Source organism: Centropristis striata, chromosome 5 (genome assembly GCF_030273125.1).
Source record: "Centropristis striata isolate RG_2023a ecotype Rhode Island chromosome 5, C.striata_1.0, whole genome shotgun sequence".
In the NCBI taxonomy this organism is placed as follows: Eukaryota; Metazoa; Chordata; class Actinopteri; order Perciformes; family Serranidae; genus Centropristis; species Centropristis striata.
In genome coordinates, this window is record NC_081521.1 from 38,127,371 (window position 1) to 38,142,458 (window position 15,088).

Sequence of the window (15,088 nt, forward strand, 5' to 3'; positions counted from 1 at the left end):
TTTATTTATTTATTTTTATTTTTATTTTATTATAAGATTGTGTATGTTAGTCTTGCCCCTTTTTTCCTTTTTTTTCTCCTTTTCTTAATTGGTTGTTAGTGTGGTCTTGTAAAAAATTGTAAAAACTCAATAAAAGTTGAATCATAAAAAAATAATGCATTTAAAGGTAAGCCCACTATGTAAAGTAATTTACATAATATTAATTGCTTTATATCCCCAATGTGTGAACAGATTTTAATGTAACTTAAAATCTTGAACCTTCCCCGACTTACTCAGTTGTCTAAATACTGATTTTTATGTGAAGGACTTGAGTGTTTTACCAGGAAAATCCAAAGCTAGCTAACGTTAGCCTAGAAATGGAGTTGACCCGCACCAACAAACAGTCCAACACAAAGTCAGCGTAAGCAGTTACATTTTTTTATAAATATATAAAGCTGTACGGCCTGACAGCTCCCCATAAGTGAAGCCAAAACATCTTGAATGCTCCCTGTGCCCCATCCATGTTAGCAGATATGCTAAACTAAAAACTGGTTTCTGTAATTACAGGTAGTTCCTATTACGCTGATGTATGTTGAAGTGTAAATTTGGTTTTAATTAGTTCTTTGATGCTATAAATAACTGGGGTGTGTGACATGTGTCATGATTGACAGCTTGCACTTTGCTCTGTTTGTGAGGGAACTTAACACTGCAGGTCCACTCTGCGTCACTACTGTGTAGGCTCTGCCTCAAAATGACAACATGCAAGTTCACATGCAAGCAGCAGGATGTTTACTGTAGTTCAATGTCAAGGGTTTTCAGAAAAATTCCACATAGGACCTTTAAGTTATATCTATGTTCATTTAAATGCTTTTAAAATCTTCTGTAAAGACTGCAAAAGCCCGTTATATGCATGATTTTCCTAAAACAGCAACAAGTTACCAATAATTAGTAGAGGTTATAAAGTATGAAAGCCTAATCATCATTAATCTTAGCTTTAGATGAAAACTGGGGAAGTCTCTAATACTGCATTATTACTAATATTGAATTCTGCAAATATTCTTCTATTAGTAGAGGTTATAAAGTATGAAAGCCTAATCATAATTGACAATGTGTAAATAAGAGTGGTGTTAGGATCTGTGTAAAATCATGAACTCAGATTAACTGTGTTGGGGTTTTCACACCTGTAAATTGAGAGGGAACTCTGCTGTACAAACACCATGACACAAAGTCCAGGATTTTAGCTTTCAGTGATAATTTAATCATACAAACATTCATCAAACATACAGGGAAAAAAGCTTTCATCTGTTTGCACTTCCTCACTCTCATAAATGTGCTGTTGTATGAGTCCAATGCCAACTGATTCATTCTGCAATCTGGCCAGTGGGAACCTCAGAGAGATAATAGACTCAGAAGAAAATACACTTGATGAATTGGCATTGACAGAAAATACCTTTGACAGCATGAAGAAACATTTATCATTAACATTTTGCACAGGTAATGCACAGAGAGCCATGTGACATGTAGTATTGGCTGGTGTTGTCATGTTGTCAAAGCTCAGTAACCCCAGGGCTTACAGTTAGTGCCTCAATGAAAAGGGGTGTTTACCTGACTAGGAGGTCTGTGGATGACGAGATAAAAATCACAGAGTCGATAAACCCTTCAGGACTTAACTGTACTTGTGGAGCAGAAGATACGCACAAGCCTTGTCGTGGAGGTTGGGTTACTCAGTGCATAGATCAGCGAGTTAGTGCAAGATAATATGCAGAAACGATTCTTCAAGACAACATGAATCTGTCATTTTGTTCTAATTTTGGTGCAGTTAAGTTTGCATCTGAAATGATCAAATGTGATCAAATGTAAGAAGCTCATCAATGATTAAAGACAACATTTCTAACGTGGAACATCGAAAGCATAATTTTAACAATAGACAGGAATATTTAGAACAATAATTACACTAATAAAACTGCCAGTTCAATGCAAATATACAATGTTGAATCTTTGGGTAAATCAATATGTTTCCAAAAAGCATTATCCTTTTCTACATTCATCAAATACATTCAACTTAATATGATAACTCCAAGACAGCTTTAAAATGAAAATTCAGAGCAGGGTGACAAAGAACATTTATGTTTTAATAATGTGCTTTTCTTTTAATTTTTTTTTACTGCTGTTCATATGGCTTGGATTCAAAGTTTTTTGACATAGTTATGTTGTATTTAATTAATGTAAGCACTTTAAACAAAACTTAATCTTAGCTTTAGATGAAAACTGGGGAAGTCTCTAATACTGCATTATTACTAATATTGAATATTCTGCAAATATTCTTCTAATATTTCATAGATGTGTTATGTATATGCAAATTACCAGCATTGACTTTATTTCATGTTTGACAGCAGAAGGCATAAAAATAGCTGGTTCTGATTATAGCTTGAGAGAAGAATGATTCTGTACAACGATGAAGACTAAACTAAACTTAAGAACTATTCTGTAAAAAACAGTTCTGTTTCTCAGGGTTGATCTGATCTTCTGGTTGTTAAGAGTAATGGCTGACTCCCTCCAGTGGAGAAAATTGCATTACATTTAAAACTGCAGGAACTATGACAGCATAGAAAAGATTGCCCAAAATGCACAAGCCAGCTAAATTAGCTTCAGATATATTTTTAGAAGAATGTGGCTGTTCCCTTTCCCTTAAAAAGTGTACATTAAAATTAAGATAAAAAGCAAATAATGATATCTAACTGTCTGTTTCAGAGATACCTATATAATTAGATTTAGTTACAGGGAACAGGTCCAGAAACCTAATTAATCTACCAAGAGTCAGAGCAGAAACTGGAGAATCAGTTGGCAAAAATAAATGGCTTTTCCTCCAAAGTCTCTCTTTCAGTTTGCACAATGCACACACATATACACACAATTTCACAAATACACACTCCTGTCATCATTGTTTCATTTGCACTCTGACAACTAAAAAAAATCTGGAAAAAAAATGTATCACTCAAAAGACTCATAGCACTCAGTTTTAACTTAGCATTCACACGTGCATACAGTGGGTCGTGGGAGGTTGGTTGAGCTGCACGTTGGGATTGTTGGCCTCTGGTTTCTCAAAGTGTAGCTGGACTTTGCATAAAGTGTTTTTAAATCTCCACACTCTCGACCAGCTACTGATAAAGCCTCTTCTTTCTCTTATTGGTGTGACAGATTCCAGAGGTTTAGTGCTGCTTCACTGTGACAAGTCCCATGATTTAAGAGTGCCCAAAAGGATAGGGCTCCTGTATACCCTGTAAGGAAGAGAAATGATTATAAAAAAGATAGCAGGAATGCAGTATATTTCACAATTTGGCTTAACTCTGTAACTGGACACTACTTCACTTGCTTTTATCACATTGTATTGTTTTTACCATGTTGATGTTTTTACCATGTTGTCTTGTTTTTAAAGATGTTTATGATTTTAGACTTTGTAAGGTGACCTTGGGTGACATGAAAGGCGCCTATAAAATAAATGTATTATTATTATTAATGAGTCAAAACAAAGACTTAAACAGAGAGTTTTGATTTTTTTTTAAGTGGGGTTGTATGCAGTACTTATCCATAGTCAGTGTATTATAGAAGTTTGCTGTTGGAACGCCACCAGTTTGGAGAAGCGGGCAAGAGAACCAACAGGTAAGCTGAGCAATGTACTACTGTGGACGGGGGCAACAGCAAAACACATCTTAACCACATAAGTCAGCACTTTATGCTCTCTTCAAAGCAAGGTTATTATAGTTAACGAAAACTAACAAAATAACGAAAACTAAAATTGAAAAAACATTTTCGTTAACTGAAATAAAAATAAAAACGAGAGTTTTTAAAAAAACGATAACTAACTGAAACTGTATTGTGTGGTTACAAAACTAACTAAAATTATAGTGAAAATATCCTTAGTTTTCGTCTTTGTCAACTTTTTTCATACATAATAATTCAGTGTTTCTATTTCAACATGTAGGAACACATGGTGAATATGTTTACTGAGACTGGGATGTCTACACTTCAACCAAAATACAAAACACCCCGAACTGTAAGAGTTAATAACCTTATTGGGGCTGAGATGGAAAATGGAAACATACCCATAACAAAAAAACTAAAACTAACACTAAAACTAATAAAAACTAAACTAAAACTAAGCGTTTTAAAAAAATAAAAAAATAAACTAAAACTCACTCTAAAAACTAACTAAAACTAACTGAATTTGAAAACAAAAATTCACAACGAAATTAAAACTAAAACTTATGAAAAATCCAAAACTATTATAACCTTGCTTCAAAGCCACCGTCTCCTTCGACAAAATCAGAACTTTCCAGGAGCGCCATTCACCTTGTGTCCACCAGAGGCCCTCACACTTCCAAATCATCCCCACTTGCTAACACTCCTGTCTAAAAATCAGTAGATAACCAGCTCAACAGCCCCGGCCTGCCCTCTGCCAGTTTATCATGTTGTGCCATCTGTCCTTGTTCTCCTGTTACTCTGCCTGATATCCGCCACCTGTGTTTTTTAACCTGTTGCCTGTTTACGACCTGTCTGCCTGCCTCACCGCTCTGGTTTCATGTTCTTGTTTGGACTGACTGTAAGCCTGTTAATTGGAGCACTGGTGTAGTATAGTCATTTTCCTTTGACCCCTTTTGCCTCAGTGTCTGCATTTACATCCTCAATCATTGCGGGGAGTCTGAGGCCCCGTTCACACGAGGACGGTCTGAACAGAAGACGCAAAAGTGGCGTTGCGTCTTCACTTTTTATTCCTCGTTTAGACGAGCGTTTTTGTGAGGAAATCTGCTGCACACGGTGACGCAAAAGTGTGTGAAATTCGATTGTATACAGGCGTATCCAGGCGGCATCACTTAAAGCGATAAGAGCATCTTTGGGCATGCAGAAGTTTTCACGCCACACATTTTCATCAGCTACTCCTTCCACAAAGTTCTCCACCATCACTAGATCTCCCAGGTCTCGTTCACAGCCGTCTGGCTCGCCTCCGACCAATTGCTGCATCCAGAATGTGATAGAGGTAATTCCAGATCCTTCTCTGTTCACTAATACTATCTGTACATATCCTGTACATTTGGTGCAAAGACTCCTGTAAGTTTATTAGAGCTGCCAGAGCAGCTTGAAGGTCCGACACATGGAAATAATCCCACGTTTGTTTATTTCCTGTCCTGGAGCATGTATGTGACGTAAACACATACGTGACGTGAGCAGATCAGATCAGAGTTTTGTGTCTTGTCAGTGTAGACGACACGCTACGGCGGAGCGTATTTAACTTTTCCACTTTGGAAGGTGGTTTCAGATTTTTGTGTCTTTAAGCCCCCAAAACGCCGTCACCGTCTAAACGAAAGGCACTTCCGATAAAATATTTTGTAGTTTTTACCCGCGAGCGTCCTCGTGTGAACGGGGCCTGAGTGCCGAGTCGTGCACCTCCAAGGTTTTGTAACAACACGGATGGAATCACACAGACTGCGTTTGCACGGACCGTGCATGTCGTCCACACTGCACTAACCGCACTGACCACAAGAGGCATAGTCTTGCATAGGCAGGCCGATCTACACAGTGCTCTATCAGGACTGAAGAAAGGTCTAGCTGCCCCTATTATGATTCTGGCATCTAGCTTGTTTGTATTTTATTTTTTTTCCCAATCACAATTCTCTTAGCAGTGGTTGCCCTACAAAAAAAAGTGAAGATCGTGGAGGGGAATTCCATCTGAAATAGATGTCAGGCTTATCCCAACAGTCTAAATCCACTGAGTCGACTACAGCTGGTCTAAACTATATTTGTACATTTCAGACGGGGTTTTTTTAAATGCTAGTGGGTTTGTTTATGACGGAGCATATTAAAAGACTAAACTTATTAGGTAAACCTGGTGAATCTTAGAATATTATCAGCTTAACATCAGCATTTCAGCATCTAGCTCAAATCAGCACTGTGCCCAACCACAGGCTCACAGGAACTCTAGTGTGGATGTAGACTTGTTGTTTAAAGATCAGTTTAAAATACTAAATGGGAATTAATTTCTCAGCAGTTTAATTAAATTTGGTAAAGAGAGAGCAACTTAATTAATTTTTCATGGACACTACCACAGGGCCACATATAGGACTGTGCCCATCACCAGATATGATGAAACTGCAATTTTAAATATGTTTACCGTGCAGTAACTTAACATATTTCATGCTCACATGCATGTATAACAGTATAAATATGAATACAAAAGGTTTGAAGCAAATACAAATTAAACACTTACTGTGATTTCTTTTTTTTCAGTGCAAGAACAGCAGACCAACATTAATTGCGATAAGTAATTTTGTGCATTTTTACACTGCATGTTTATGATTTCATGCTCAAATGCATGTAGTTGTACTGAGGGCCACTTCAAGTGAGGGCGCGGGCCGTATGTGGCCCCCGGGCCTCCAGTTGCCCATCCCTGGATTAGATAAAATGTGTTTTTGTTTTTTTGTTATCTAATTAGCAAGAGTTTTGATGATGATGGAAATGTTAAGAGAATACCCCAACCATGTTTTATGAATACAGTACAGGCCAAAAGTTTGGACACACACCTACTCATTCAATGCGTTTTTCTTTATTTTCATGACTATTTACATTGTAGATTCTCACTGAAGGCATCAAAACTATGAATGAACGCATATGGAATTATGTACTTAACAAAAAAAGTGTGAAATAACTGAAAACATGTCTTGTATTTTAGATTCCTCAAAGTAACCACCCTTTGCTTACTAGAATATAAGACATGTTTTCAGTGATTTCACACTTTTTTGTTCAGTACATAATTCCACATGTGTTCATTAATAGTTTTGATAAATCACAATGTCAATAGTCATGAAAATAAAGGAAACACATTGAATGAGAAGGTGTGTCCAAACTTTTGGCCTGTACTGTATGTCGAATTTTGCCTTTTGATATGTCTTACCTGGTTATAAGATACTATTGATAGATTGCTTTGTAGACTGTTTGCTACTCTATCCACAGAGTTGTGTGAAAGTCCATTCTGATCTTGCTGCAGCTGGTTGGGGTTTCCCTGCCAATGTTCCTCTGTGACCATATGGCCGCTGGCATCATGGAGGCTGTTGTTGTTGCTGTTGGGGCACTTGCTCTTCTCTGGCGAGGCAAAGGGGTTGTAGTCTCCTTCCAGGGTGCGGTGAGGCTGGGTGTTGAACTCTGCTTGGAAAGAAGAAAGCTGCTGTGTGACACCAAGGAGGCCTCCAACCTCCACACTCAGGATCACCCAAATGACATCTGTGGAAAGAAACAAATGATATTATACAAAGTCACTAACACTTCTACTTAAAATTAAAACTAACTCGCATTGAGATACCAAATGAGGGCTATACATGTATGTAGCAAACTATCTTTATTTAATTTACTGGTATTATCATTTGAGTTGATGTTGCTCTTGTCATCAATGTTATCACCCCATGATAAGGTTCTGTTAGCAGAAGAAAACATGGATGAAGGAAGGTTTACATGGGGCAGATAAACTCACTATTATTAAGGCTGTTATTATGATTTTTGAATTATCATTATTATCTTTATTTTATTTTTTTCTGATTTTCAAGTTGCCTATCAATTTAGGTATAAGTATGTCTTTGTAAGAGTATTGTGATAGAGTTTAAATGCTTTTGCAAGGATGTGATTTTGATTTTATTTATATTATGTTGTTTATTTTTTAAAACCATTTCTTTCTTTGTATGTTTTGATGAAAAGACTTGACATGTTTACAAGATGTAGAGCAACATGTATGTGCTGTTTTGTTTTTCTTCAAATAAAAAGTTTAATAACAAAAAAGAACCAATACCAAATGAAAATAAAATTATGTACCTTGGAAATGTAACTGAAAGTGTAACTGGTAATGATAGTTATATAGTCAAGATACTGCTGATTGCGACCAAGAAGACAATAACAAGGAACTGGTACAAGACTGAATTTCCTACCATAGAACAATGGCTAGGGATTGTAAGAGAAATATACTGTATGGAAAAAATGACCTACCAACTTCGACTGAAGGAAGATGTTTCTATTTCAAAGTGGAAAAAATGGGTGCTGTATGACATAACGAAAGACATGTGAACTGTAAACTGTATGAATCTGATTTTGTAGAATATGGATACCTGCAGCCATGAATGTTGATACTGTTTTATTAATGTTAAGTGTTTTTTCTTTTGTTGTGTATGTCTCTTGTGTACATGAAAAAAAAAAACCTAATAAACATTACAGTTTAAAAAAAAAAAAAAAAACTAACTCGCATTATCTATGTACCAAAATATTTTATTACCCAGTCTGAAAATCCCTATTAGCCTCTGAAACATGTTAAATTACAATTAGATCCAAGTTTTAAAGTGCTTCAGGTCTGCAATGTATCTCTTCTAAAGCCACTAGGAGACTGATGGTGTTAAGTGGGAAATTATCATTATGAACAACTGCATGAAATATTAAGGCCAATCATAATTTAAATTGAGTATCCCTCTGCTGCTTAATTTGTAAGTAGGTAAGTCTTGAGGGACTTCCTGTTTGGATCCATCATATGGGTTGAACTTGCAGGAGGACATAAATTAATTAAATTAATGACCTAATTTGTGTGGCCATTCAATCTTTTTTAAATTTTCACTGAAGGAAGTGCATACAGAATTATCTTCAGTAACAACTGTAGCCTCCTGCTGTTAACTAAATTACTTTGCTCTTTGTCATGAGCTCAAAACAGATTATTATTGTTGTTATTATTGTTAAACTGTGAATTATTCTTGTAGTGTATAAAAATGTTCTAAAAAGCCTAAAGTTGACATCTTCAAATACTTAATGTATGAATTATAGCATTTTAAGTAGCCATTTATTTATTTTTATACTTATTTATTACATCACATGTCCTTGTTCTTGTTTTGTCCTTGTTTAGCTCGGTATTTTTTAAATGTTTTTACTCATGTTGTTTTGTGTTATGATTGTCATAACTGTGCACCTTATGCAGTGGCACTTTCAATTTCGTTGTATAGTGAACTATATAATGACAATAAAGACTATTTGATTTTGATTTGATTAATTGGTCTGCCCAAAAGTCCAAATCACAATTTTTTTTCTGTTCTTGAACATGTTTGCTGCAGAGCAACAATTCCTGTTTGTTTGTATGTAGTGTGTAGTTTTCTTTTCTCACCTCCGAAGTAAAGTCCGGTGGCTGTGCACATTCTCCACTGGCCCTGGTACATGCCAGGAGACGCAGGGCTCTGCATCTGCACACTAACATCAGCCATTTCCTGAGGATCTAGAGAGCGTGCCATCACCATGTTTACATGACCAAACTGATCTCCTCCAACATACTTGAGACAAACCCCAGGAGGCCATGACTCTGCACCTGGATGACAGAAAACTTTGGTGAACTCGGTATGACATGGGAATGTAAATGTGTTTACAAGAACATCTCTGTTGTCTATAACATTTATTATTATTCCAGCCGACTTACCTGTGTTCTGTACTCTCCAGGTCTTTGTGAAAGGTGTGTCTGGTGGAACCGACTCGCCCTCGCCAATAGTCACATCCCTTACAAAGGACATGCATGGTGCACTTATGTTGGGACTCTCAAAGTCATAGTAGGCTCCGATGGCTGCTTGTAAATTCCTAGGGAAAACAGAAGACAGAAATCCAGGTGATCAGTACAGATATACTGTATGTTGGAGTATAACATGGGATTTATGTAGAGCAGCGGTTCCCAAACTTTTTTAGCCGTGCACCCCCTTCTATGTCCCAACCGGGTTGACGCGCCCCCAATCCCCCACACCTTCAAAAAAACAAAATGCAATAAGATTTTTTATAGCCAAATTAAAGGTGGAGGATGATGACAGGCTCAGGATCAGAGGCAGAAAGCAGATCAGTTGAGAAAATGTTATATTTCGAGCTGTGTTGAACAAAAATTGCAGCAAATTTAAATGAGCGTGGAGTGAACACAACCCCGTCATGATAACACAGGTTGGAAAAATGATACAAGAACAAGAAGATAACTTCTTCTACGCTTCATTATAAGATAAAAAACAACCAAAAATAGATGCAAAAATGACCAAAGATGACACAAAATTACATGCAAAAATACATGTAAAAATGACCAAACAACCAAAAAATAGATGCAAAAATGACCAAAATAGATGCAAAAATGAAAGAAAAATGACACAAAATTGAATAACCTGTATTTATTAATTAATTAATAACACGTCTTTATTGTGCGGGGGGGAAAAAAATGTAATTGTGTCATTATCAGACCGCCATTACATTTTTCATCTCGCGCCCCCTAGCAGCAGCTCACGCACCCCCAGGGGTCCACGCACCACACTTTGGGAATCCCTGATGTAGGGTAAACCATATTATTCAGCAGCAGTAAACACAGAAAAGGCATTAACTATCCCATTTACTTGCTGAGGTTTATTTGTTAAGCATCAAATAGAATCAGAATCATCTCTGTATGTAGCACATTACATGCTTTAAACTTCTGCACATTGCCTGGACAATATTTCGCAAATTTCTGCACCAAACTTTACAACTATTTCACTTGAAAAACAGATATGTTGTACATATTTTGTAGTGGCTTTCATAACTTCACTGTACTTTCTATTCTATATTTATGTTTCTTGACTTTTGGAATACTGGCTTTTTATTTTATTTCCTCTTACTATGTTTACTGTTATGCACCAAAACACCAAGGCAAATTCTTGTATGGGAGAGCCTACTTGGCTAAAAAAACCTGATTCTGATTTAACATATAACAAATTGTTTAAACATATCCCATTAGTCTCAGGTATTGATATATCATCAAATGACCATCAAAGTTGTAGTTATTCAATGCTAAAATGATTTTCAGCCATTTAACTTTGAAAGCGGAAACCACATGGACACACATTAAAATAGAATCATACTAATAGGAGCCTGGGAGTAAATATAGGGTGCCTGGTAACAAAAATAACTCTATAAGACATATTGTTTAACACTACAATAATTAAATCATAATAGCATTATTTTGTGATTTGATTGTGATTAGTCTCAGGTATTGATATATCATCAAATGACCATCAAAGTTGTAGTTATTCAATGCTAAAATGATTTTCAGCTATTTAACTTTGAAAGCGGAAACCACATGGACACACATTAAAATAGAATCATACTTATAGGGAGCCTGGGAGTAAATATAGGGTGCCTGGTAACAAAAATAACTCTATAAGACATATTGTTTAACACTACAATAATTAAATCATAATAGCATTATTTTGTGACATTTTCACCGCTGGTCTAAATCATAGACTGTAGCTAAATGCATATATTGTGGCAACCACTGATATGTCTGCAGACCCAGAGAGACTACGAATGGGTGCTTCCCGTGACATGCTGGTCATCCATAAACCAGCAGTTTTTATTTTTAGAAAGCCAGTTGCAGAGGAGCTATTACACGGCATCACGTGTTACTATTACAGCCTGCACTGCCCATAGACACTCTGTTATCTTCCTAAGACCTGCATTGGCTTTATACTGCATATGCGCAGAATGATATATTTAAAGGCAAGACTTCAATATGACCTTCTCGTCTCTATCAGTCTTTTTTTTGTTTTTTCTAAACATGTCACTGGAAATTGCATTTATTAAGCCCATATACATGCAATGCAACTGCAGTTTGAGAAGTCTTCTAGTCTAGTACGTAAATTAATACATTTTGTCCAAACACACTGAGGTAAAGATTCACCAGGCTTGCACCATCACTGTGTGAGCTTTGAACGACGCTCGGTAAGCGTTAATGTTGCACGGTTACGTAATAAATCAGAGCGACCGCCACTGTCTTTGTCGTCAAGGGGTGAAGTTTGATTATCTTGGCTGTGACGGTGAAAAAACACAATAAGAAGCTATCAAACATACTATTATAAACTTTAAATTAACAGTTCTGGTGTCACCTAGTTTTTTTATGGTATCTCTTAGTAGAGCTTTGTCAGGTATTATTCATTACACAATAAGTGTTTTATTTTGTGATGGATAGACCGGAAGTAGTGTGTTATTGGTCCGGAGGAGTATTGATTGTTTTTGTGGAAGAAAGCTGTGAAGAGGAATAAAAGTGAGTCTTCTCCTGTTGAAGACAGCTATTCGTGTCCGTTTATTATTTTATTATCCATCTATTATATAGGCGTCCTTATACTCGGTTACATTGGTGGCAGCGGTGGGATTTTTCCCATTCTTGGACAATAATATAAAGGACCACAAGCATTTTCAAGCACTTTATCCAAAATCAAAGCACTTTTCAAACCTTGAAAATACAACATTAAAATTGAAGCATTTTCAAGCATCCGTGTGAACCCTGAGCATTTAGACTGTCTATTTATTTTAATTTTATTTCAACTGATCTGAATTTACAATATTGATGTCATTGTTATAAGCTTTACTGTTGATTGATCTTCACCTAGCATTCTTTCTACACTTATGCAAGGTATGTAGCCTACTGTAAAAACTGAAAACCCTGCCAGAAATGTTTATTTTTGTAATTTTCAATAAAGCTTTGGGGAAAAAAAAAACTCCTGTCAGCCATACAGTCTATGGTCAGCCACCAACGGAAAATATTCACATGCAAATGACTTTCATACAAATGCCCCACACTATCCACGATGTTAACTACAGTTCATTTGTTGTATAAGCATTTTAATCACAAAACACGTTGAGATAACTTCCACTTTGTCCCTGACAGGCGATCAAAAGTCGGAGACACGGTGACTCAGCTAGTTACGTTACTACAACGTCGTTAGCTGTCATTGTGCCCACGTTTACATACCTAACGTACAGTCTATCACACTGTCACAACAAAGGACAACACGCGCTGTCATTCCCTTTTCTGTTAAACCGACGAATTATCCGTTTTACCATGGAAACAGTATCTAACGGCAACCACACAGCAGGCCACACGGGTCCTCGAGCTCACCAGTTGGTCATGTCCAGAAAGAAGGCGCATCCGGCGGGGTTTAGCTGGAACCCGAGCAGCCTCTGAAATTCCGATATTAGGATATCTTTGTCAGTTGTACCCATGCAGCTGAATTTCTGCATGAGCTCCTGGTCCAGGTCCAGGTCCATGCCCTCCATCGCGGATTCGCCCGGGCAGAGACAGGGGCTTCGCTCCTAATTTAGTCCGAGGCCTCGACTTGTCATAACAAACTCAACAACAGGGCCGAGTGCGCATGTCACATGATTGTGTTTAGTGGCCACAGGCCTGCAGGAGAAAAGAAAAGCCCGAGCTCCACTTTACCACTAGGTGTGTAAATGTCTATTATTAGAGTATTGGTGTGAAAACACACACACACATAAAATAACTAAAATATCCCCCAAACGCAAAACATATTTTTAATACAACTGAATAATATATCACTAGTGCTAAAATGACAAAATATATCCTAAAATGTTGAAAAAAAAAAAACAACCAATAATAATAATAATAATAATAATATAATAATAATAATAATTATTATTATTATTATTTTTATATATTTATATATATATATATATATATATATATATATAATTATTTATATATATATATATATATATATATATATATATATAATTATTTTTATATATATATATATATATATATAATTATTTATATATATATATATATATATATATATATAATTTTATTTTATTTTATTTTATTTTTTCTCTCTTTGTGAACAACATTTTTTATTGCTTTGAAAGACAGAACCAGTACAGCAGCCCAATCAAATTAAAAGGTACATTACAACCCAATTTAATAATATAATATAATAATAATAACAATAATTAAATAAATAGGAAAAAATAGGAAAAATTAAAATAAATAAATAAATAAAAAAAGAGCAGTTGGCGATCCCCCAAACGCAAAACATATTTTTAATACAACTGAATAATATATCACTAGTGCTAAAATTACAAAATATATCCTAAAATGTTGAAAAAAAATAATACAATGGCCCCTTGCAAATTTCTGAAGTCTCTTTAGCAATATTGCATTTCTACATTGGGCCAAATGAGCAGTGGGATTAGTTCTGCTTGTTCCTTGTTCTACATACCGTCACCCTGTTAAAATAATCGCCCAACTAATTTTTTCAAATTTTGCAGGAAACACAAAAAACTTCACCAAAAGTGTAACATATGACATTTATTGATCATTTCACTCAAAAAGGATGTAACAATGGATGGCTATTGGCATAGTAATAACACTGAGTGTTAATTATGTTTTTATTATTATTATTTTAAGATAAATAAATGACTTAGGCAATTTTTGAACATGCCTTTGTGACTTAAGCAAGATATGGTAACCCTTTGTTTTGAAGGTTCTAAATAAGAGTCACACAAGCCTGTCAGAAACATGACATGACAAGCATCATGAGCATTAATGTTACTTCAAAGTGTCATTAATGTTCATGACACATCCCATGTCATGTTTATGACACGCTCATGTCACTCTTATGTAGACACCTTCATGTTCAAAAAATGGCCCAAGTCACATTTTATTTTGACTTAGGCATAATAAATCCGCTTTAGTCACACACTTGACATAGGCCATTATCTTAAAGGGGTAAAATCACATGATCTGATCAACTGAGGATGTAGGCGATTTTACCATAGGTGGCCGGTGTCATGAAGAGATGATTTAGGCAAAAAAAAACACAATTTTGACAAAAAATGACTTTGGCGATTATTTTAACCCTATAAAGCCAAGTGTATCATATTAGATACAGTGATTTTTGAGACTTCTACATCATCAAAAACCTGATGTATACATGTGTTGAAGATAAACAAACTGAACAACAAATTGCACAAAAATACCGGATGTAGCAAAAATGATATGCATGTTCCACGAGTGGATCAGTCATTGCTGCATTAAAAAACTTCATATCAGCAGATGTATGATGTTGTGTTACATAGAAAAAATATGTATTTTGCATGTTTGAGGAAAAAGGAAAAGTTAAAAATGTTGTTGTTTGATGTTTTTGTTATTTCAAGAAAAACAAACTGTGAGCAACAAATTGCACAAAAAGACCTGATGTATCAAATATGATACAAATTAGAATTCATATATGCAATTTATTTATTT

General features: G+C 35.7%; 1 protein-coding gene across 1 annotated transcript; it reads right to left on the minus strand.

The window, feature by feature from the left end:
• Nucleotides 1–2,598: 2,598 nt before the first annotated feature.
• On the minus strand, nt 2,599–13,171 carry LOC131972056 (protein ILRUN-like). The gene is made up of 5 exons (XM_059333805.1): nt 12,941–13,171; nt 9,464–9,618; nt 9,158–9,355; nt 6,926–7,251; nt 2,599–3,257 (listed from the first exon to the last, which is right to left on the minus strand). The coding sequence occupies exons 1-5, from the start codon at nt 13,096–13,098 to the stop codon at nt 3,222–3,224; spliced, it is 873 nt and encodes a 290-aa protein (XP_059189788.1). The 5' UTR covers nt 13,099–13,171; the 3' UTR covers nt 2,599–3,221.
• Between the last annotated feature and the right edge of the window lie 1,917 nt (nt 13,172–15,088).

Coding starts and splice junctions, on each gene's coding strand:
- LOC131972056 (XM_059333805.1), bottom strand. CDS start 13,098: ATGGAGGGCATGGACCTGGACCTGGACCAGGAGCTCATGCAGAAATTC. Junction 9,619..12,940: donor TTTCTGGACATGACCAACTG/GTGAGCTCGAGG, acceptor TGTTTTCCCTAG/GAATTTACAAGCAGCCATCG. Junction 7,252..9,157: donor CACCGGACTTTACTTCGGAG/GTGAGAAAAGAA, acceptor TTCTTTCCACAG/ATGTCATTTGGGTGATCCTG.